Here is a 23013-nt window from a genome sequence, read left to right on the forward strand (position 1 = left end):
CTTTTCTTTTTTTCCATACAGCTGTCTTGTACTTCTTGCTCCAAGTCAGTTTCTTGGTGGATGAGGGCGTTTCCCCAGTTTTGCTGCAACTCCTCTCCTGTGCTCTGTGTGGCAGCAAGGTGCTGGCCAGCTCCTCCTCTACTTCATCCTCATTCTCAGGCGGAGGGTCTGGTAGTGCTGGACAGACAGGAGCCTCTCAGTCCTCTCAGAGCAAGTCTTCTAGTAAAAAGAGCAAAAAAGAAGACAAAGAGAAAGAAAAAGATGGTGAGAAAATAAAAAATGACTAGTTGTACTTCTTCGAAAATCAACTAGCGTAGAAACACATATTGGGTACTGAACTGGGCTCCAGTGCTCCTTTGAACCTGAACAAGATGTAAAAGTGGTGTAAAATGATTGGTCGATGAGAGTATCCTGAATTTAATTGTATATTGTCAACTGACCACAGGGGATGGTGTTGGTAGCCAGGAGGATCAGCTTTGTATGGCTCTGGTCAGTCAGCTTAACAAATTTGCAGACAAGGAGACGCTCATTCAGTTCCTACGCTGTTTCTTGCTGGAGTCAAACTCATCTGCTGTGCGCTGGCAAGCCCACTGCTTGGCGCTGCATATCTACAGGTATTGTAGAAACATACACCTAGTACATTGGGTAGTTTGGTCTAAAGATTAGTCTATTTAACAAAAGCTTAGGCTTATTGCATCACTTTTTAACAATTGAATACATGTATGGACAACCTGATATTGTTTGTACTTCCGCAGGAACTCTAGTAAATCTCAGCAGGAGCTGCTGCTTGAACTGACTTGGGCCATCTGGCCAGAGCTTCCTGCATATGGCCGTAAAGCTGCCCAGTTTGTCGACCTACTTGGTTACTTCTCACTCAAAACCCCTCAAACTGAGAAAAAGGTTAGATTTTTTTCTTTTCTTTTTTTCTTTCTTTAAAATCCTTTTCTGTATTTCATGCAGTTTTTTTTTTTTTTTTTAAATAAAATTATAGTTTGGCTATTTTCTATATCAATTCAAAGAGGAATAATTCAGTATTTACAATTAAACGTTTAGTTTTTGTTCTTAAAGTATTACACAAGGGTTCATATCCTGATGCTTGTGTTTTTATTTGTCTCCACAGACCATAGACACCACTTTCATTATGATAGAAGATGAAATTGTTTTGTTTCTCTTATTTATTTATGTATTTTTCTCCAGCTGAAGGAGTATTCCCAAAAGGCTGTGGAAATCCTGAGAGCACAGAACCATATCCTGACAAATCACCCCAACTCCAATATATACAAGTATGTTGATAGATACTGAAATCGAAACATTCAATCTTATAACAGTGAGAATGCAACTATTGGGCATCATCTACATAAAATTACATGTGTTTTTTTTCTGCAGCACACTCTCTGGATTAGTGGAGTTTGATGGCTTTTATCTGGAAAGTGACCCCTGCTTGGTGTGCAACAATCCAGAAGTTCCCTTCTCCGTGAGTGAAACACACCCTCACACAACAGGCATATTCTTTTAAAAAGTGCACAGGCAGTCAAGCTAATTAAAATAATTTTTACATACTAGTAAATTTCACAGGGGAAGGCTTAAAGAGAGATGGTATTGGTTTCAGAATTTGAAAACCCCCTGCCAAATGCAAAACTCTTAGTATTAACTGTGTAACATAGCTGGTTAGTTAAACAATGATGAAATACAGTTATGTTGATAGAAACATCCTCTAAACGTAGGTATAAACAGTTCTCAGTATTGTTTTAAGCATAGTTTTTATTTTTATTTTATTTTCATCCACCAGAATATAAAACTGTCATCCATCAAAGTAGACACCCGCTATACGACCACACAACAGGTTGTCAAGCTCATTGGTAGCCACACCATCAGCAAAGTCACAGTGAAGATTGGTGACCTCAAACGCACCAAAATGGTCCGCACCATCAATCTCTATTACAACAACAGGACAGTCCAGGCGATCGTGGAGCTGAAGAATAAGTATGTCAGCAAAGAGCTGCTGTTCTTTCTTGCTTTTAGTTTTCATATTATTATGGTAAATTTTAAGGTGCAAAGATGTAGTATCAACTTGGAAGTTTCATTTTAATTTACTTTTTTGGCATTAATTAGGAGTTCTTAACTTTACTGTCTTTTTTCTTTTCTTTTTAGGCCTGCTCGTTGGCACAAAGCCAAGAAAGTTCAGCTCACCCCGGGACAAACAGAAGTGAAGATTGACCTTCCCTTACCTATCGTTGCTTCCAACTTGATGATTGAGTTTTCCGATTTCTACGAGAACTACCAGGCTTCCACTGAGACCCTGCAGTGTCCACGCTGCAGTGCTTCCGTACCGGCCAACCCCGGTGTGTGTGGCAACTGCGGTGAGAATGTGTATCAGTGCCACAAGTGCAGGTGAGCCCTGTGTTTCCTCTGCGGTTCTTAAAGAATTGAAGACACTTTTAGATTTATTGGATTTTTACTATATGGTCGACACTTTTCAGGTCTATCAATTATGACGAAAAAGACCCCTTCCTGTGCAACGCCTGTGGTTTCTGCAAATATGCCCGATTTGACTTCATGCTGTATGCTAAACCATGCTGTGCTGTGGATCCTATTGAAAATGAGGAAGACAGGAAAAAGGTAGAAAAAAAAAAAGAAGCCTCTTCTAGGACAAGAAAAACATTTAAAGGAATTGGTTAAAAATAGGCTTACCATTCCTAAAAGTCAGACTACAAAATGTTTTGTCCCTTTTTGCATAGGCTGTGACCAACATTAACACCCTGTTGGACAAAGCTGACCGGGTCTACCACCAGCTGATGGGTCACCGGCCTCAGTTGGAGAGTCTCTTGTCTAAAGTCAATGAGGCAGCACCGGAGAAGCCCCAGGTCAGTCAAGAGGGACTGAAAGAGCACTTGACCTAAATAAGCACAGCTTGTACTAATGCAACCTGCACATGCTGCAGAGATCATTTATGTTTTTCTTCAGTCTCTATTTTAGCTCTATTTCTACAGTTTTATCTAACAGTATTTTCTCTTGTCTTTTATTTCTTTCAGGATGACACTGGAGCAGGAGCAGGACTTGGTGCATCCTCTGCTAATGTGAACAGATACATTCAGCAGCTGGCTCAGGAATACAGTGGAGATTGCAAGACCTCATTTGATGAACTCTCCAAGATTATACAGGTTAGGAAGAAAATGCAGTTAACTTTCCTGATATCTGTACCCTTGTTTTCTTCCTGCTCTCATACAATTGTGCCCCTTCCTTCTTTGTTTACAGAAAGTGCTTGCATCTCGTAAAGAGCTCTTGGAGTATGACCTACAACAGAGAGAGGCTGCCACTAAGTCATCTCGGAGCAGCAGTAGCCACCAGCCCACCTTCACCGCCAGTCAGTACCGCGCCCTCTCTGTGCTGGGCTGCGGCCATACATCCTCAACCAAGTGTTACGGCTGTGCTTCAGCTGTTACAGGTCACTGCATCACACTGCTCCGCGCACTGGCCACCAATCCAGCCCTTCGGCAGATCCTAGTCCTTCAGGGTCTCATCCGTGAGCTGTTTGAGTATAACTTGCGTCGAGGTACAGCAGCCATGAGGGAGGAGGTGCGCCAGCTGGTCTGTCTCCTCACTAGGTATGTCCTTTCCTTCACATATTTTCATGTGACAATTAATTGCCTGACTTCAGTTCCACATATAAGCAATGATAGTATTGTAAGTTGTTGGAACGATAACATTGAAATCTCAGCTTTTTGCTTTTTAACTTTCTATGTTAATACACGCTGTATATAATGGTGTTTCATTGTCATTTGGTCTCCTGTATCCTTACATGTTTGTTTTTTTTCCTTGTCTCTCTATCTTTTGCTTCAGAGATCACCCAGAAGCCACTCAGCAGATGAACGATCTGATCATTGCCAAGGTGTCAGCTGCCCTCAAAGGTCACTGGGCCAATCCTGATCTGGTAGGTCTCAGAGGTCATACTGAAAATAATTTAAACCCAACAAACATTGTTTTGTTTTTTTTTTTGGGGGGGGGGGGGGGGTTGTTTTTTTTCCAGAGTCGCTGTGACTATGAACTTTACTATAAAGAGCTCCGATTTTAAAATACACACACTGTTTTTTGTTTTCCCCCATCAGGTTAGTAATTTGCAGTATGAAATGCTGCTGCTAACGGACTCCATTTCAAAAGAGGGTGGATGCTGGGAATTACGGTTGCGTTGTGGTAAGCATTAATAATATACTTCAATTATGTTGTGCATTGTTTGTCTATAACAATTAATTAATAAATTAAATTAATAAAATATGCATATGATATATTCTATTGATGGATCATTTGTATGGATAAGGCAGCGGTCCCCAGCCTTTTTTGCGCCACGGACCAGTTTATGTCCGACAATATTTTCACGGACTGGCGGACGGACAGGTGTCGCGGATAAATACAACAAAATATAACCAGTACCGGTACACACACCCACCCACCCCCCACCCCCCCCACCCCCCCCAAAAAAAAAAGATTTATTCATAACACACAGAAAAAGACCCAGGGAAACTATTTTAAAGAACTAACGCTAAAAACGGATAGAAACCCTGAAAACCATAAATTTCACACCCGAGCCTCAACTCTCGGTACCAAACGACTGGTCGATGGCCCGGGGGTTGGGGACCACTGGGCTAAGGGACTCTAAATTTATAAACAGTTCATCCAGCTCGGTCAATCCTGGCCAGGAATTTTGAGAGAACAATTTATTTATTTATTTATTTATTTATTTATTTTGGTTTGGTTATTTTTGTCTGACCAAATCAGTCTCGGTCTACATAGGGTGGTATTGATTAGACACCTGGAACTATCGCTCTTCTTCTTCTTTTTTCCTCTAATATTATTTTGAAAGAGGTTTTGTTGGATTAAAGCAGTTAAGAGTCTTCGACTAATAGTGTTGTATCTTTTGTTTTGTTTTCCCTCACTCCTTCCCCATATGTAGCCCTCAGCCTGTTCCTCATGTCTGTCAACATAAAGACACCGGTAGTGGTGGAAAACATCACACTGATGTGCCTGAGAATCCTGCAAAAGCTGATTAAGCCCCCTGCTCCCACTAGCAAGAAGAACAAGGTAAAAAAAAATTTGCTGCATGTTTAAAATAGATAAATATAAGCATATCTGTTGTGTCGGTTACCACTTGGTTGTATTATGCCACCTAACAAAGTTATGTGTGTTTTCTGTTTAAAGGATGCTGCCATTGAGTCTCTGACTACAGTCAGGCCCTACAGTAATGAAATCCACGCCCAGGCCCAACTCTGGCTCAAAAAAGATCCCAAAGCATCTTATGAGGCCTGGAAAAAGTGTCTTCCAGCAAGATGTAAGTATCGTGTCTGAACGGTTTACATTATCTGAGTGTCACAGGTTTATTCATTTATTGTATTTAATGAAATAGGAGCACTCAATAAACTTTTCATTGTTGTCTATCGCAGGTCAGGAAACGATGTCAAAACCTCAGGGGAAGGCTGAGTTACGGAAACAGTATCTACTTGAGAAGTATGTGTGGAAGTGGAAACAGTTCATGAGGTCTAGAAAAGGAGAAGGCCTTTTCCCGCGCCTGCTTAAACTGAGCCACAACAACTGGCTGCGACAGGTAATAATTAAAAAATAAAAAATCAGAAAAATGTTGTTTGCTTTGTTGGTTAGTTCACAAACCGGTAAATGCAATTTCTTAAAAAATGCTAACTTTAGCTCTACTTTTGCAGGTTCTTTTCACACCTGCCACCCAGGCTGCAAGACAGGCAGCTTGCACTATTGTGGAGGCACTTACCACAATCCCTAGCCGCAAGCAACAGGTCCTGGACCTGCTCACCAGGTACGAGTCTCAACAGAAAGCTAGCAAATCATGACATGCTCTATTTTGAATTTCATATACATAAATTAGGTTGATAATTCCAATGAATTTGGATATGCTTAGCAATATAGCATAACTAGTTAAAGATGAATAGCTCTTATCATGTATTTCCATGATTTTATATTTGCTGGAAAATGAATTATCGGGCAGAAAAATAATATTATTTTAAATACTTTACAGATAAAGTGTTAAAGAAGAACATAATTCTGTGCTTAATAATGAAAGAAAATGCGTCTCAGGCAGCTCACTTATTGCATAGTTTCTCAAGCAAAAGGATGAAAACTGTTAAAGTGATTAAAAAACTGTCCTTCTTTAAGTTATCTGGATGAACTGAGTGTCGCTGGAGAGTGTGCAGTGGAGTATCTGGGTCTGTACCAGAAGCTGATTAAGCCAACACACTGGAAGATTTATCTGGCTGCCCGGGGAGTCCTGCCCTACATTGGCAACCTGATCACCAAGGTATTATTTTAACGTTCAAAGAATGTAATTTTATAGTCAGATAAACACTGGTGTTTTTAAGTTATTATCTTCATAGTCCTGTTCCTTTCCCAATTTCAAACAACTGAAGTGTCACTAGATCCATTAGAAGTGCTCCTATTTCAGTATCTTATCTTGTTTATTGCTATGATCAGGAAATAGCCAATCTGTTGGCTCTAGAGGAGGCTACACTGAGCACAGACTTGCAGCAAGGCTACGCCCTGAAGAGCTTGACTGGTATGTTAGTTTCCATCTTTAGATTTTCAGCATATATACAGATTGAGTGGTACAAATTACTTTTATATCACAAGTAAAGTTGCAGCTAATTCAGACTTTCCTGAATCTTCTTTTTTTGGTTCTGTGTGCGTTTTTTAGGTTTGCTGTCATCTTTTGTCGAAGTGGAGTCCATTAAGCGGCATTTCAAAAGTAGGTTGGTCGGCACGGTTCTTAATGGTTATCTGTGCCTGAGGAAGTTGGTGGTTCAGCGAACCAAACTCATTGATGAAACTCAGGATATGCTACTTGAGATGCTGGAAGACATGACGACAGGTGGGCATTGACAATAATTATAAATTTAATTATGTTTTTAAAAAGATAATAATATTCTTATTTGGTCAACTGAATATTGTACAAATTGTGCTTAATATTTTTTTTATTTGTATGTCTTGTATTGTTTATAGGAACCGAGTCTGAAACCAAAGCTTTCATGGCAGTGTGCATAGAGACTGCAAAGCGGTACAACCTGGATGACTACAGAACACCTGTGTTCATTTTTGAGAGACTTTGCAGCATCATCTACCCTGTGAGTTGCCTTTACCTCGATTAGAGCTGCAACAAATAATGTCTTAAATTTTAATATAATGTTCACTAATTTTCACTAAGTCATACAAGTAATTTTCATTTGAGTGAAGGCTTTCAAGTGCAACATCCTGCTGCTTTCTTGACATTTGAGATTAATGATCAAGTAATAAGAAGTAATTATATACAAATTGTTATATTATATACAAGTATTTGTATTATATACAGATATATTTAGATTGAGTGTAGTTTGTGTTTTAACGTTCATTCTTTGAGTTGTGAGTAAAGATGAAGAAGTGACGTGCTTGTGTAATTTTGGAAACAGTTTTGAAGCAGAATTTGTTTTAATCTGGAGTAGGGCTGGGCCCTATCATACCGTTCAGGTAATACCAGTGTAATGTTAGGCAATGATAAGAAAATGAAATATCGCAGTAGAATACGGGTAAAACGCGCATGCGCAGTGCCTTTGTTTTCATACCCACATGGCAGAAAAAGCATGGCGGCTACGGAGAATGAGAAGGGCGAAAGCGGATCGTTGAATGACAGATGAACCAGAATTGGTTTATAGGTGCAACTTCAGTGGTGTGGAACTGGTTTGGCTTTCGTCTGTCAGATGCACACCAAAGCACTATTTTGTAGAGCATGCAAGCAGGCCGTTGTTATTAACGTGTTTTTCGGTAAATAAGTCGCTCTTAAAATCCTTTGATTTTTCTGAAAAATTGACAGTGCCCAATATAATTCTTATGTATGAATTCTGGTTGTGCTTACTGACCTCGAACTCATTTATGTGCTACACGGCGCTCGAAAACCTGTCAAAAAATGTTTTAGTACAGTTTTAGTACTAAGCTACAGAGCTGCACCGCTTGACAGATTGTCGGAGCATTACAGCTACCGTAGTCAGGAGTCTCCCGGAGTGATATGTACTGCGCTTCAACATAATATTACTGTATTGTGTGTATAACCTCTTTTTAAGTTTTGTGGATATGTCGGCCAATTTCCACTGGAAATGCCTTTTGGTTAAACTGTCAGCAAGGATTTGCATTTGCACTGTTAAATTTTTATATATAACTTTAATGCACATAAAAAAAACAGCTGCTTGTTTCAGAGCAGGGCGATATGACCAAAAATATTTATCACGATATACATTTGAAAATTTGCGATAACGATATAACTGACGATATAATTGACACTAGACAAAATACTTTACAACTCCACAACTTTATTAGTGCAAAAAAAAAAAATCAATGTATTTTCACTTAAACAAACAGCTTTTTTTAAGTGCATTAAAGTTATATAAAAAATTAACAGTGCAAATGCAAATTCCTTGCTGACAGTTTAACCAAAAGGCATTTCCAGTGGAAATTGGCCGACATATCCTCAGCATAACCATGTATAATATCCACAAAACTTGAAAGAGGTTATACACACACAATACGGTAATATTATGTTGAAGCGCAGTACGTATCACTCCGCGAGGCTCCTGACTACGATAGCCGTAATGCTCCGACAATCCATCAAGTGGTGCGGCTTCGTAGCTTAGCAAAGTCGTACTGAAACATTTGACAGATTTTCGAGCGCCGTGTGCCACATAAAATCGTTTTGAGGTCAGTAAACACAACCAGAATTCATACATAAGGCACACGGGATTATAAGGGGCACTGTCGATTTTGTGCTTTGTTGTGTATCTGACGGATGAAAGCCAAACCAGTTCCACACCACTGAAGTTGCAGCATTTTTACAAACCAATTCTGGCTCATCAGTTTCATTTAACGATCCCCTTTTGCTCTTCTCATTCTGCGTTGCCGCCATGTGCGTATGTAAACAAAGGCACTGCGCATGCGCGTTTTACACATGTTCTATCGCGATATTTCATTTTCCTATCGTTGCCCAACATTACACTGGTATTACTGTGAACGGTATGATATAGCCCAGCCCTCGCTTGTTTAAGTGAAAATACTTTTTTTTTTTCTTTTTTTTTGCGCTAATAAAGTTGTGGAGTTGTAAAGTATTTTGTCTAGTGTCAATTATATCGTTATCGCAAATTTTCAAATATATATCGTGATAAATATTTTTGGCGATATTGCCATGCCCTAATCTGGAGCATTTGTTTCATTCACTATCTAGGAAGAGAATGAGGTGACAGAGTTCTTTGTGACGCTGGAAAAGGATCCTCAGCAAGAGGACTTCTTGCAGGGTCGCATGCCAGGAAACCCCTACAGCAGCAACGAGCCCGGCATCGGTCCTCTGATGAGGGACATCAAAAACAAGATCTGCCAAGACTGCGACCTGGTGGCTCTTCTTGAAGATGACAGTGGCATGGAGGTAAAGTAACCTTACATTTGAGTTGCTTTGAAGGTTTCCTTTTCTTGTGAAATTATAAAAGGTGACACAGTTCAAGAAAAAATTACCAGATGTGTTTTTTGTTTTGTTTTGGGTTTTTTTTTGTTTTTCAGCTTCTGGTAAACAACAAAATCATTAGTTTGGATTTGTCAGTGGCAGAGGTCTATAAGAAGGTGTGGTGTCCTACAAATGAGGTGAGACTCACATTTTCTATGAATTAGTTACACTTTTACAAACATTTGGAATCATACAAATTGTCATGAAATGCTTACAGTCCTTTAAAGAATTAATGGTACTGAGAGCCCACTGACCTTGTCTCCCCACCCCCCCCAAAAAGGGTGAGCCAATGAGAATCATCTATCGTATGAGAGGACTACTTGGAGATGCTACTGAGGAGTTCATAGAGTCACTGGATTCAACTACAGGTTTGATTTGCTTTTAACTTGGTGTGTCTTCATAATTAGGGTCAAGCTTGTTCTCGTTTATGTGACATCTACCAGGTTTTGCCCTTGATATAATTATTGCTGTATGTATTCTTGGCCATCATATGTACCTGTATGCACAGAATGAGATGCAAATGTTTTAATTGACCTCGTTACAGATGAGGAGGAGGATGATGAAGAAGTGTACAAGATGGCAGGAGTGATGGCACAGTGTGGAGGACTCGAGTGTATGCTCAACCGGCTGTCTGGAATCAAAGACTTTAAACAAGGAAGACATCTGCTCACCGTAAGACAGTATTTTTGTGTCAGAAAGCGTTTTGAAATAATACCATTCTTTATTCTCCAGTCATCAATGTAAACTGTAATTTATTTGTAATTTTGAATTCTTCTTTGAATTAGTAAAAACGAATGCTGGTTATCTAGAATATATATGTCATTATTATTTAGAATTAAATTCATATAGTGCCCTAAATTAGAATTAAAACTTTTTTTTCTCCCCCAGGTTTTGCTGAAGTTGTTCAGTTACTGTGTGAAAGTGAAGATCAATAGGCAACAGCTTGTCAAACCAGAGATGAACACACTCAATGTCATGCTGGGAACTCTAAACTTGGTGAGTCTTATGCTGATTGTTGTGATTCAGTTTCTAGATTGTATTTTTGTGTGTGTGTGTGTGTGTGTGTGTGTGTGTGTGTGTGTGTGTGTGTGTACACACACACACACACACTTTGGTGTCACGGTTCGATATTTTTTCGATACAAAAAATGTTCATGCCTTTTTTAATTTATAATTTTAATAAATGACAAATGTATATTTTAACTCAAAAGTACAGTTTTTAAATTTAATGTTGCCAAAACAACAAAATAATAAAAAATAAATAAATCTATCTGATTGAGAAATCACTCATCTTTGTAAAAGAGTTTATTACAGAGAAATGGCTCTTTCCAAAATAAAAGCTATACTATACGCTTCTTCTGGGCTATATTCTCAGCAGCATATTAAACATATCAGGTCCCCATAAGGAGAATCATGTGCTAACGGCTGTCTAAATGATTTGGGTAAAGTTTGCGTGCTTGTTGTTTTTGTCTGCTTCCACTTGTCTTTGCACTAGGATGATGTCGGCGTAAATGTGCAGTCATATTCGTTGTGTTCCCACTAGTGCTGTCAGCGTTAATCTCGTTGAAATGACCTTAACGCCACAACACGGCAGATCTCCGTTAACGAGTTACCGCGGATCGCCCTGTGTGTGGGGCTGGATGGCATCAACACGTTAACAAGCTAACTGTGCTAACGCGCTAGTTCCCACCAATTGAGCATTGCGTGGCACATCCGACATACTGTTTTACTTTTGTCCATGACGCGCTTACCATCAGGGTCATACTTCACATGAAAACCAAACTAGTTCCAAACGCCAGATCTGAATGAGGGTGGGGGAGGTTCAAATTCGGCTAGCGTTGAGGCAGTTGCCATGTTGCAACGAGCTTAACTTTTGTCTTGCTAGCTTGCGCTGCGCTCAGTGGATCTGCGCTCGACAGTCCAGCCTAGGCAGAGTAGTCAAACGCAGATCCACTGAGCGCTCAACACAGACAGCATCATCAGAAGAAAAGTTGATAAAATAAATAAAAAATTTTGTATTGTTCGATACATATGCGTACTGAACCTAAAGCACTGTATCGAATGGTTCAATATCGATACAAGTATTGTTGCACCCCTAATATATAGATATAGAGATATAGATGGAGAGATGGAGATGGATAGAGAGAGAGAGGGAAATATTTTTTTTATGTTATTTTTCCTTCAGGCCTTAGTGGCAGAACAAGAGAGTAAGGATAGTGGTGGAGCCTCTATAGCAGAGCAAGTCCTGAGCATCATGGAGATCATTCTGGATGAGGCCAATGCTGAGATTTCAGAGGACAAGGTAACAATCTGAAGCTAATTTTATCTTCTGCTACAATCATAAAATCATACCCTCAAAAAGACCTTTTAATTCCGTTTTTGTGTTTTGTTTAGTTTTTTTTAATTAGAAACTGTCTTGTCCTTTGCAGGGTAACCTTCTCCTTACAGGAGACAAGGATCAGCTTGTCATGTTGTTAGACCAGATCAACACCCTGTTTGTGCGCTCCAACCCCAGCGTGCTCCAGGGTCTTCTGCGCATTATTCCATACCTGTCTTTTGGCGAACTAGAGAAGATGAGGATTCTGGTGGAACGCTTCAAACCGTGTTGCAACTTTGACAAGTGAGCACTCAGCTTTTACTTACTAATAAGCACATGAAGACTTTAAAGGGGCTATTATTTTACATTTTAATGGATAAATCGGGCTAATCTTTGTAGGAGAACCATGCTCCTATGGGCACTTTTATAGTTAATTTAGTGAAATTGACTCTTATTTTTGTGTTTGTGTTGTGTTTCTTTAAGGTACGACGAGGAGCATAGTGCTGATGACAAAGTGTTTTTGGACTGCTTCTGTAAAATCGCTGCTGGAATCAAAAATAACAGCAACGGCCATCAACTGAAAGATCTTATTCTGCAAATAGGAATCACACAGAGTGCACTGGACTACATGAAGAAGCATATCCCAAATGCCAAAAAGTAGGTCTCTTGTAGGTAAATATTTTGTATACAAGTACAAATGCAAGATTTTTTGTTTTTAAACCTCTTTTTTGTTTTTCTGAAATCTCTCATCAGTCTGGATGCGGATGTTTGGAAGAAATTCCTCTCTAGACCTGCTCTACCCTTTATTCTCAGACTTCTCCGTGGTTTGGCTACCCAGCATCCCCCCACACAGGTACAGAATGCTTTGAATATTAGACTAAACTGGAGTCAACTCAGACAGTTCTTTTTGTAAACACATGAACCTGTCTCCCTAATATAGCTGAGTGTCATCTTCTTTTGTCTAGGTGCTCATAGGCACAGATTCGATAACAAACTTGCACAAGCTGGAGCAGGTATCCAGTGATGAAGGCATAGGAACTCTAGCAGAGAACCTTCTAGAGGCTCTGAGGGAACACAGTGACGTCAACTTGAAGATTGAAGCAGCCCGCAGAGAAACCAGAGCTGAGAAAAAGCGTATGGCTATGGCTATGAGGCAGAAGGCTCTGGGAACTCTTGGCATGACGGTATTTTTTTTTTTTTTTTTATTACCACAGACTTGAATTGAAATGTGGATTTTATTGTAAGCTTTATGTTTGTCTTTCAGACCAATGAAAAGGGGCAGGTGGTGACAAAGACTTCACTCTTGAAGCAAATGGAAGAGCTGATAGAGGAACCAGGCTTGACCTGCTGTATCTGTAGAGAAGGTTACAAGTTCCAGGTATAAAAGCACATACAGGATTGAGGGAAGTTTGACATTATTTAACACTGAAGACATCTGGTTTTGGAATCCTATTTAAAGTATCAGTAGCCAAATTGTAGATAATTAAAATGACACTCTTATCAGTCTGATTTGCTGGTTTTCTTGGCATGCTGAAATTTGTTGTTGTTTTCAGTTCTCATTTTCATTCTGGTTTCTCTTTCACTAGCCAACCAAAGTCCTGGGTATTTACACTTTCACAAAGCGTGTAGCCTTGGAGGAATTTGAAAACAAGCCTCGCAAGCAGCAGGGTTACAGCACTGTGTCGCACTTTAACATAGTCCACTATGACTGCCATCTGGCAGCAGTCAGGTAGCTACAAACACCAGCATTTACTCTGTGGTGATGTTTAGAGTACCCCTTACATTCTTTCTGCAGCCCCACTTTTCATTTTTTTTGTAATACATGCCTGTTATTTTTACTTATTTTAGGCTGGCTCGTGGGCGAGAGGAATGGGACAGTGCTGCTCTCCAGAATGCTAACACCAAGTGCAATGGTCTGCTTCCTGTGTGGGGGCCACATGTGCCAGAATCAGCTTTTGCTACATGCCTAGCAAGGTTAAAAGAAAAAATCAGCATAAATTAGAGAGAACATTTTCTTCATGTGGCACAATTTCTTCAACCAAACTCTTTTACTCCACAGGCACAACACATATCTTCAGGAGTGCACAGGCCAGCGAGAGCCCACATACCAACTCAACATCCACGATACCAAACTGCTGTTCCTCCGCTTTGCTACTGAGCAGTCATTCAGCGTGGACACAGGAGGTGGAGGTCGGGAGAGCAACATCCACCTCATCCCCTATATCATCCACACTGTTCTCTATGTCCTCAACACGTATGTACATTTTTGATGTGCACAGAAAACACTTGCTGACATTTACTCAATATTGATGCTGAGGTGATACATGTGTGGGACTGTTGAGGCTTAAAATAAAACACAAATCCAAAGTTTGATTTTACAGCTCATAGTTCTCATTCCCATCTCACCTTATTTCACTTTGCAAATTCTGTCACTGTAGTACAAGGGCTACGTCCCGAGAGGAGAAGAACCTGCAGAGTTTCCAGGAGCAACCATGTGAGAAATGGGTTGAAAGCTCATATGAAGTTGAAGGGCCCCACTATTACACCATCCTGGCCATGCACATCATGCCACCCGAACGGTGGAGAAGTTCTCGTCTGTACTTCCTGCGGAGACTTCTGGGCACTGCGCATGCCCGTAAAGTCTCGGCAGCCTGTGCAAACAAGTATGAGACCTTTCCTTTCCTGTCTCCATTTGTTTTACACTCAATGCAGGGCACCTTTGTCTGTGATATTAATTAAATCCTTCAAGCAGGGAGCAGGTTCAGTACCAAATTATTAATTTGTTTGCCAATAATTCCAACAGGAAACTTTTACACTAGTGTAATTTTATTTTGAATACATCTAAGACATGTGAGTATTGACCAGTGAAGCAGGTCAGAGTTATAAATTTAAAAAGAAAAAGGAATAACCATTGAATGTTGTGTCCATTATTTATCTCAGAAGGTCTTCATCCACATCTTCTCTTATCTATTCTCAGGCTCACAGATAAAACACCAAAGGAATATGCAGTGTATCGCTCACCTCTTCTTTTCTGGGGCCTGGTGGACCTGGTCTACGACATGTTCAGGGTAAAGTATTTTGCCTGTCGATACTGTAAAACGATGGTATTATGCTCTTTCAATTTTGGGGATGCTTTGTAAAAATAGGAGTCATTACCTGTAAATACAGAATTCAGAATGTTGTTTGTTTGTTTGGGGGGTGGGTGTTTAGGGACATTTTCAATCTAATGGGAACATTGACATTAGACAAATAGATAATATACTGTAATTCCCTCTTCTGCTCTTGATTTTGTTTTTACAGAAGGTACCAACCAGCAACACAGAGGGCGGCTGGTCCTTCTCACTGGCAGAATATGTCCGTCACAATGACATGCCCATCTATGAGGCCTCCGAGCGTGTGCTCAGGGCTTTCCAGGATGAACTCATGCCCGCTGAATCCCTGTCAGAGTTCTTTGATGTTGTAGGTCAGTATGCACACACACACACCTATGTTTCTGGCTGATACTATTCTGATACTACTTCTTTTTAGACAAAATAAATCATCTCAGATAGAGAAAGCCCACAAAAAAGAACGTTTTGGTAGTGAAATTTCAGTGAAATCCATCTCAAATAAATGCCGTCAGTGAATAAGAGGATTTGCATTATTCAGTGCAGAAGTATAAACAAGCTTCACAGTTTATTTTCGTCTTCTCTTGTGCCATTTTTCTTTTAATTTACGACACTTCTTTTCTGGTGTGAATAATAAACTGTGGTGTTGGTCGAATGTTACTATTAAACTTTGTTTTTCAGGTCTCCTCTCTGAAATTCCAGACCCGGACCTCTTCCTCCAGGATTTGTTGAACTCTTTGCCCTAATGGCCAACCTCAAACCACAACCCCTCAAACACAAAACGCCCCTGCAATTATCATCTGGACACCTACCAGCTGAACAAAAATTTACTTTTTACACACTGATATTCACACAGTGTATACACCACGCTTCCTACTTAACTCCCACTCCCATATGACATCTTCAAATGATCTTTAAGCAGAAACTATGTGTAGTTTAAAAAAAACAAAGAAAAAGAGAAAAGATCCATCTCTGTAAAGTTTAACACAGAAACACCATGCTGTCAAAGGTTGGGGAGGGCACACAAAACAGAATTTACACTTTGATTCAAACTCTTTCAGACTAGAGTTGAGATCACAACTTGTTTTGTTTCAGGAAGCTTGAGGGGAAAATGAAGCAGGGCTCTGCCGACCACCCAGCCACAACCATTCACATCTGTCACCATCAAGGCATCTGTCTCTTTATGATGCCATAGATGATCAAAAAAAGGCCAGCTGAATTTAATGATTCATGTGAAAAGAAGAAATAATAGGTTTTTTTTGTTGATGGGAACAGCCTACGAATTCTGTTTTGTTGTGATCCTATCTTTTGGCTTTAAACTCCTCCCCCTCTCTTTGGGGTACAATAACTAAAATGTTTTGGGTATTTGACCCACCACCTATGAAGAGCGGCATTTGATTTTAACTCCTTTTCCTTTTTTTTGTTTTTTTTTCTTTCCATTTTTGTTGTGCTTTAAGTTTTTTTTTGGTAAGGGTTTTTTAAAATGGCAGAAGGTTTCACTGTCACATGGTTGCAAGCTAACCTGTCCTTTTCTTCTGGGCTTTTGCTGTTTGATCTTCATGTAGAGTCTAACTGGAATTTGAGTGACGGACAGGGAAACAAAAAAGCAGTTTGGTTTTATTTTTTTCTTGTATCGACCTTGGAAGCAAAGAGGGGGAAAGAACAATGAAGTGTTTTATTTTCTTCCACAAAGCTATGCCTTGGTGATGAAGTAAACTTTGGATTGATGAAAACATTTCCATCTGTTGCAATGAAACACCAGACTTGTCTAAATGAATAATAAACATAGACCTACATTATATCCTTTACACTTTTTCTCTTTTGACTAATTATTTTTATTTTTTTCCCTCTTGAGCCTCTCTGCACTCTTTAATTTAGGTTTTGGTTTTCCTCAGAATTTCTGGAAACACACACGTCAGTTTCCAGAACAGATTTCTGGAAAGCAAAGTCTCACTTTTACCCTCAACAGTTGAGCAAACTTTGAACTTACAGTTATTACAGAACCCTTGTACTCAAGAGTTGAATGCATGGTGTGGAGTTCACCCAGTTTCTCGTCAATTCACCTATTCCCGCTGCTATACGATGTTTAACTGTTGCTGAATGTCTGCTTTTTGAATTTAGCCTATGATTAATAAAGCCGTAATAATTCCAAATCTGATTCAGGGTAACCTCTTCTGTTCCGGCTGGTTTCTAGATTTGGGGGGGAAAAAATATTAAAACCTGCACCTTTGTTTCCTTTAATCTTTTGACAGTGCTCATAACACTGCTGTCTGTAAACATGCACAGAATACAAATGAACTCTAAATAATGTGGAAAGTGTAGTTTAAATTGGATCTCATATCTATTGGATTGATTTAGTCTTTGACGGTTTCATTAAAATTAATTTCTTCACATTTTGCTTCAAAGGCGACATTTTCTTAGAACTTCTTTAGGTGGTCTTGAGAAATAGTTCCCCAGGCTCTCTGAAGGTCTGGATCCTGGATGCTTCGAGAAGCCTGGAGAGCTGTTCCTGAAGACTACTTAAAGTATATCACAAGAATGCTCCCTAATAGTTTAGACGAAGAATAGGAAGACTGTTACAACTGCACTGTTTTTCCTCTTTATATATTTGCACATTTCAACTAACTGCTGCACCTACTTCCAAGTTTTTCAAGCATAATGTAAAGAAATGAAGGGTGGCTAGAGACCTTTTGCGCAGCACTTTACATCAATCAGTATACTTTTCATTAAAAATGCAGGCATGTGCGTAGTGGTGTAAGATGGTAAGTCCCCAGTCTGATTACTTCCTCTTTTCATGCACAGAGGGTTAAAACTCCAGAAATGTATTTAAGAACACTTTTATAAAAGTTTGCAGCTTTAAAGCAGAGCTCTGAGAATTTATGGTTGAATAATTGTGGATCACATGTGAAGTGTTGTTGCATTAATGCACACTAGAGGGTGACATTGATTATGACACTAAAGTGCAAGATATGGAAGTCGAACCTTTCGGGGCTCAACACAGAATCATAATTTAATCATTTACATTTTGAAAGTGCCGGAGCAAACAAAATAAAGAAATGTATATATTTAATCCATTTTTTTAGAAAACAAAACAAGCAGCACATGATGGGAAAACATGTCATTTTACTTAAAATTGCACAGGAAAGCACATTGCACTTTTCACTTATGGCTTTCAGCAACAAATTTTATACATGACTGACAATATCTTAAACATTTACAAAATATGCATTGGCATAAAATTAACTTTTACCCTTTATACAAAGGAATTTGACTTTCAGTTTAATAAAACTGTAATAACATGATCTTAAAGTTCTAAGAAGTACTTAGATTTAAGGCATAACATGCACAGTTCTAGGGCCTGTGCAATGACCAATAGGATCACGGTGCAGGTAGTCACAGTTAATGAGAACTCCCATCTTTTCCACCATTTGTGCTTAAGAAGACATTTGGAGAAAAAAGTTTATAAAAATGCCTAGATTTTGTTTTCCTCTTCGTATTTCAACCCTCTTTCGGTGCACTTCTTACTGGCAACACAAAGGCGACACATCCTCAGAAGGTGAGGGGAACAGCCTCATGGCCTCTCTGGAGGATTTGGTGTAGCCATTATGGAAAATGAAGGCCTTCTTCACTGTGAAAAAGGAGACAGTCTTGTCCCACACGTCAGAGCTGCTCATTCCAGTGCTTAGATGGCTCTCTAACGTGGAGCGGAGCCTCACTGCTCTGTCTGTGCACTTCCTTTCCAAAATCATCATCTTACACAGGCTGTGGAAGGAGATGGAGAAACATCAAATTAATGGTAGATGCAGAGAATTGGGTTGTTTCCAGGAGAAAATACCAGCATGCTTAAATATTGACGGCACATGTAGAAATGGTTTTGGTAACATTCATTCAACATAAAAAAAAAAAAGGAAAAACTTTCAATCACTTTTGAGTCAAATTCACAGATAGTGGAAGAAACATTGCTGTGATGCCTGTTCAAAACTAGGATCAAGTCTAGGATGATCTACAATGAAGTTTCTTGTATTCGAGCTTACGTTGTGTGTTGATCCCTCATGGCGAATATGCAGTCGGATGGCGTCCCGTGAGTCCAGGCCCGTGTGGGTTACAAGAAAACGTTCAGGGTTATGATTTTACCCACAGAGACCTCCCTCATTTATATACTTATGCCAACTTTCCCACTGATTTAATGTGATGTTGGTTCTCACAGTGTTTGGCCAATCACAAAGCAGCATTATGACAATAGGATGTGAATGAATTAGTTGAATTCATTGGGGTACAATGGCCCCAATCCAAACAAACAGGTGGGAGGGGCCCATTGCTTGCCCCTTGTTGAGGGAGATTTCCTTGTTATTGTATCCACTGGGATGATATGTGGTGGGAACGTGGAGGACAACATCTGTCTGAGGACGTTCTTCCTGGAGGAGAAAGTCGTCCATTGGTGGGCAGAGTTTCCAGATAGGCAACCTAAATATTTAGATACATTTTTGGAAATGTGATCTATGTGAGGGCAACAAAAAGCATCATCACAGACTGGATCTGCATCTAAGTGTTGTTAGTACCTGTTATATTAGTCTTTAATATAGAATAATCCCTTTTCTGTTGCAACAAGCTGAGAAAGTGAAGTGGTTTTCACTTTTTTCTCAATTTCTTAAACTTTTCGTGTCAAACAGTGTAAGAGTTTTGCACCTTTTTATTCACAGATTCTTAAAAAAAGTTCATCATCCTATCCAGAAAGTTTCCCACCCTCCACACACACACTCCCTATTCTTCTTATTTAACTTTCTGTCTCTATTTCAGCCTCTCCAATTCTCACGGTAAACATCTCCCGCGCTTGATCGGCCGACAATGGCATACAATCCATCCAGATGGTGTGCCTGGAAGCCCTGTTGACAGCCCTGTTTTCCTGGGTGTGTGCGTGCATGTGTTGTTAGTGGGGCTTGAAGGGGGGGTTGGTCACTCAATCTTTGTGCAATGGGGCACACTTCCTTTGTGCAGGCGGCCTCAGAGTCATTAAACACTGAAGTGTGGGAAGCCTGGGACCACAGCGGCTCCCACGTTCCACACAGGCAGGAAGGGAGCGTGTGACTGAGACGTGGCCAGCGGCATGCAGGTCAGCCAGCTGTGTGGGTGTGTGAGTGTGTGTGTGGGGTAGGGAAAGTGAATGAGAGTGTGGCTGTCTGCATGAGTTTGTGGGGGGTTGCCTGATGTGTCAGCATGTGCTGGGAGCGTGAAAGCTTAAAGCTGAAGCACTTTACAATTCACACACAGCTCTAATCACGTTCATCAGATTAAAGCTGACAAACTGATAACCAAACGTGTCGCTAATGAGTTATAACAGGCAAATTTTGAATGGCAGTACTTTTTTGTAACTGAGAGAGTACACTTTGCATCAGCTCTACAGTCTTTAGATGTCACACAAATCTCTATGAAAATGCTTGAGATTGGTGAACGTAATGAAAATTAGCTGCGATTAATCACTAATACTTCAGCTTCATCAGGGCTGGATATTGTGAGAGTAATTTGGTCAGATTATACAGCTGTCTCTCAAGAATTGTACTAAACCTTGAATGAGGAAACACCTTATAAACATATAACAGTTTAATCAGATTATCTGAAAAAAGGGTTAAATATTCATAGTCTAAATATTCTCTTTTCTTTTTCAGCTGAATAGGTTTGAGTTGCAAATCTGTTGCTTTCTTTCTCTTTGAATCTTTGAGGAACCTCAACCTGTTGCACAGCTCTGAAAGTCTGCCATTTCACACTGGTGGAAGTGGCTGCATGTTGGTCTTTCTCTAATGCTTGGCCCTCTGTAACACCCACGTGTGCCTGGTGGCAGAGGCACTTTGTCTTCAATTACGTGGCGGTGAAGATGACATGAGACAGCGGCATGCTTCCCTCTGGGGTCACCACTTTCCCATATCAGCACAAGCACCGGGTCAGTCTCCCATCTACCCCCACTCAGCCCCCCTCCCTCTGCCCACTCAACCCCGGGCTTTCTCTTGCAGTCTATTCCTCCACCTGCTCCCCAGAGACACACTCATTGTCCCCACGGCTATAAACACTTCATTGAGCATGTGGCAGCCCTGCTTTCCTCAAAGCCCTTCCCAGCACTCCCATTGGCCCGGGGACTGTGAGAAACTCCATCAAGCCTAAGACTCACACATTCATATGGAGATTTGGGTGTATAAATACAGGGCAGTGGCAGAGGAGAGGAGAACGCAGCTCAGATCCAACCAGCTCTTCAATCCGAGTAGAGACCCTGACTCCACAGCAATGGCTCCCTCTGTTTTTGGACAAGCAAACAAGGAACACCTGACCCCTGCTCACAAGGTAAATACTTTTTTCAGAAAAGTCTCATAACTGGATTTGTGTTGGTACAAATAATTCAATTAAAAGCAATGTTCAATTTGATTAAAATACCTTTTTTTTCTCCTTCTTTTCTTCAGCTGAGAAAGCCAATGGTAGAGAAACTACGCAGAGACCGCATCAACACCAGCATCGAGCAGCTGAAATCCCTGCTGGGGCCCGAGTTCCTCAGGCAGCAGCCTGACTCCAAGCAGGAGAAGGCTGACATCCTGGAGATGGCTGTGTCATATCTGAGAAACTGGCACCAGCAGCAGAAGCAGGCCGGCTTGACCTCTAGCCCGATGGTGGCTAGCGACGGTTACTCCCACTGCGTGCAGGAGGCTGTCAGCTTCCTGTCCCACTGCCAGGTCCAGACTCAAGCCCACAGGCTGCTACTCAGCCACTTTCACGGCCTGCAGGCGTCCAGCGGGACCAGTCACAGTCCCTGCAACCTCCCCTCCCCTCCTGGCTCCCCACTCCATCAGGTCAGCTCCAGCAAGGGCGTAAGCCAGGTCAGCTGTGCTCTGTGGAGGCCCTGGTAACATGGAGGCGGGATCACCTGTGAACCGAGAGAGAACTACGTCTGTGAACGTCATGGACAGAGAGTTAAGGACTTATAGAGAAGTCTGCTTTCTTCTGCTTTAGCAGAAGATTCAATACTGTCAAGTGTTTTATTTTGTGGTGAAATCAGCACGATGTGCCGGTACCCCTTTGGAAGGACTGAAATGATTTAGTGTATTATATATGATACACGCTTTATTATTTGGAGTGCTCATTCTGTGAATGCGTTAATTGTCCCTGTGGGAAAACTGCTCCTGACTTTTTGTTTGTTTTGCAAACATCATTGAATTATATTAACCACGTTGGTTTGAAACTATTTAAGTGTCCGAGACACTGATCGATGTGTTTACTGTTTGTCCCTGATGCTGAGTGTCACTGATTGACGTGTTTCATCAGTTTGCTGTTGATGAATCAAAAACAAGCCATAGAGAGATCCCATGGATCCATCTGTACTGTAAATCTTATAATGATTATACTTTGTTCTATTTGTAACCATCATTTGGCCTGTGTATGAAGGATACTGAAACTGTAACCATTACCTGTCCACTTGTAATGTTCATAATGGATTTTTAAAATCTTCATAACAATGCCTTTTATAAAGGCCTTTTGCGCTGATATCAATCTTTGTAAAAAAGAATCTGATTTATTGCTTCCTTGAGGAGTTTGATATTGAAAAAAAATAAATGAGAAACTTCTGATGAAGTTCTGCAAATATAAGTAATCGCAATGTGCTTTCTTTTAAAGAAAACTACAGTGCTAAATATGTCTTGACTTATTACTGATTGATTCATTTCTGTACACCAGAGTGAGAGACAGAGAAGGGAGCTGGTGGAGTGGGGGACTAAAAACTTAAATCCAGTCAGAACTGACAGCAGCTTTAGTTCAGTGTAAGAATTGAGCTCTGGTTCTTGTAAAGATTCATTAGGTTAGTGCTAAATATTTGGTGGTTTGATCACCATTTATGCATCTATGGCTCCAGTAATTAGTCACTTACATCACTACAAACCTTCTAAACATTGTAAAGACTTAGGAAATGGGGAAAATAAAATGGCGATATAACAGAAACTCCAACTAGACGCAAGTTTTCACCATTTAAAGAGTGATGCCGATTAAAATGTACAAGTCTGTCTTTTTTTCTTGCCATAGTGCCAGGTG

At 40.3% G+C, this 23013-nt stretch overlaps 2 protein-coding genes and 1 long non-coding RNA gene across 11 annotated transcripts in view; 2 read left to right on the top strand and 1 right to left on the bottom strand.

The window, feature by feature from the left end:
• ubr4 (ubiquitin protein ligase E3 component n-recognin 4) overlaps positions 1–17110 on the top strand; it is a 56309-nt gene extending 39199 nt beyond the window's left edge. For all 8 annotated transcript variants that reach the window (XM_080898517.1, XM_080898523.1, XM_080898518.1 and 5 more), the window contains 39 exons: positions 22–264; positions 446–614; positions 756–900; positions 1198–1283; positions 1387–1474; positions 1790–1983; positions 2152–2391; positions 2481–2619; positions 2739–2864; positions 3033–3161; positions 3256–3605; positions 3841–3931; positions 4107–4191; positions 4949–5076; positions 5194–5323; positions 5436–5596; positions 5709–5818; positions 6175–6316; positions 6490–6571; positions 6710–6883; positions 7015–7136; positions 9257–9454; positions 9586–9666; positions 9810–9897; positions 10074–10201; positions 10418–10525; positions 11714–11830; positions 11958–12148; positions 12329–12502; positions 12599–12698; positions 12811–13029; positions 13110–13223; positions 13432–13574; positions 13694–13819; positions 13905–14099; positions 14284–14508; positions 14823–14913; positions 15146–15308; positions 15634–17110. In XM_080898517.1, the coding sequence (XP_080754643.1) occupies positions 22–264; positions 446–614; positions 756–900; positions 1198–1283; positions 1387–1474; positions 1790–1983; positions 2152–2391; positions 2481–2619; positions 2739–2864; positions 3033–3161; positions 3256–3605; positions 3841–3931; positions 4107–4191; positions 4949–5076; positions 5194–5323; positions 5436–5596; positions 5709–5818; positions 6175–6316; positions 6490–6571; positions 6710–6883; positions 7015–7136; positions 9257–9454; positions 9586–9666; positions 9810–9897; positions 10074–10201; positions 10418–10525; positions 11714–11830; positions 11958–12148; positions 12329–12502; positions 12599–12698; positions 12811–13029; positions 13110–13223; positions 13432–13574; positions 13694–13819; positions 13905–14099; positions 14284–14508; positions 14823–14913; positions 15146–15308; positions 15634–15698 (5660 nt within the window). In that variant the 3' untranslated portion in view covers positions 15699–17110. The remainder of the gene's footprint in view (positions 1–21; positions 265–445; positions 615–755; positions 901–1197; positions 1284–1386; positions 1475–1789; positions 1984–2151; positions 2392–2480; positions 2620–2738; positions 2865–3032; positions 3162–3255; positions 3606–3840; positions 3932–4106; positions 4192–4948; positions 5077–5193; positions 5324–5435; positions 5597–5708; positions 5819–6174; positions 6317–6489; positions 6572–6709; positions 6884–7014; positions 7137–9256; positions 9455–9585; positions 9667–9809; positions 9898–10073; positions 10202–10417; positions 10526–11713; positions 11831–11957; positions 12149–12328; positions 12503–12598; positions 12699–12810; positions 13030–13109; positions 13224–13431; positions 13575–13693; positions 13820–13904; positions 14100–14283; positions 14509–14822; positions 14914–15145; positions 15309–15633) is intronic.
• A 403-nt stretch (positions 17111–17513) lies between these two features.
• On the bottom strand, positions 17514–21391 carry LOC308406765. Of its 2 annotated transcripts, none has more exons than XR_013973582.1 (3): positions 21373–21391; positions 18987–19416; positions 17514–18714 (listed from the first exon to the last, which is right to left on the bottom strand). It is a non-coding gene; the product is annotated as an uncharacterized lncRNA (long non-coding RNA). The 2 variants fall into 2 exon arrangements; XR_013973583.1 differs by lacking the exon at positions 21373–21391 and adding an exon at positions 21113–21243.
• On the top strand, positions 20983–22572 carry LOC308406764 (transcription factor HES-5-like). Its single transcript, XM_080897970.1, has 2 exons — positions 20983–21282; positions 21399–22572. The coding sequence occupies exons 1-2, from the start codon at positions 21121–21123 to the stop codon at positions 21837–21839; spliced, it is 603 nt and encodes a 200-aa protein (XP_080754096.1). The 5' UTR covers positions 20983–21120; the 3' UTR covers positions 21840–22572.
• The last annotated feature ends 441 nt before the right edge of the window (positions 22573–23013 follow it).

The sequence above is a fragment of the Rhamphochromis sp. 'chilingali' genome, assembly GCF_963969265.1.
Source record: "Rhamphochromis sp. 'chilingali' genome assembly, chromosome: 12".
NCBI lineage: Eukaryota > Metazoa > Chordata > Actinopteri > Cichliformes > Cichlidae > Rhamphochromis > Rhamphochromis sp. 'chilingali'.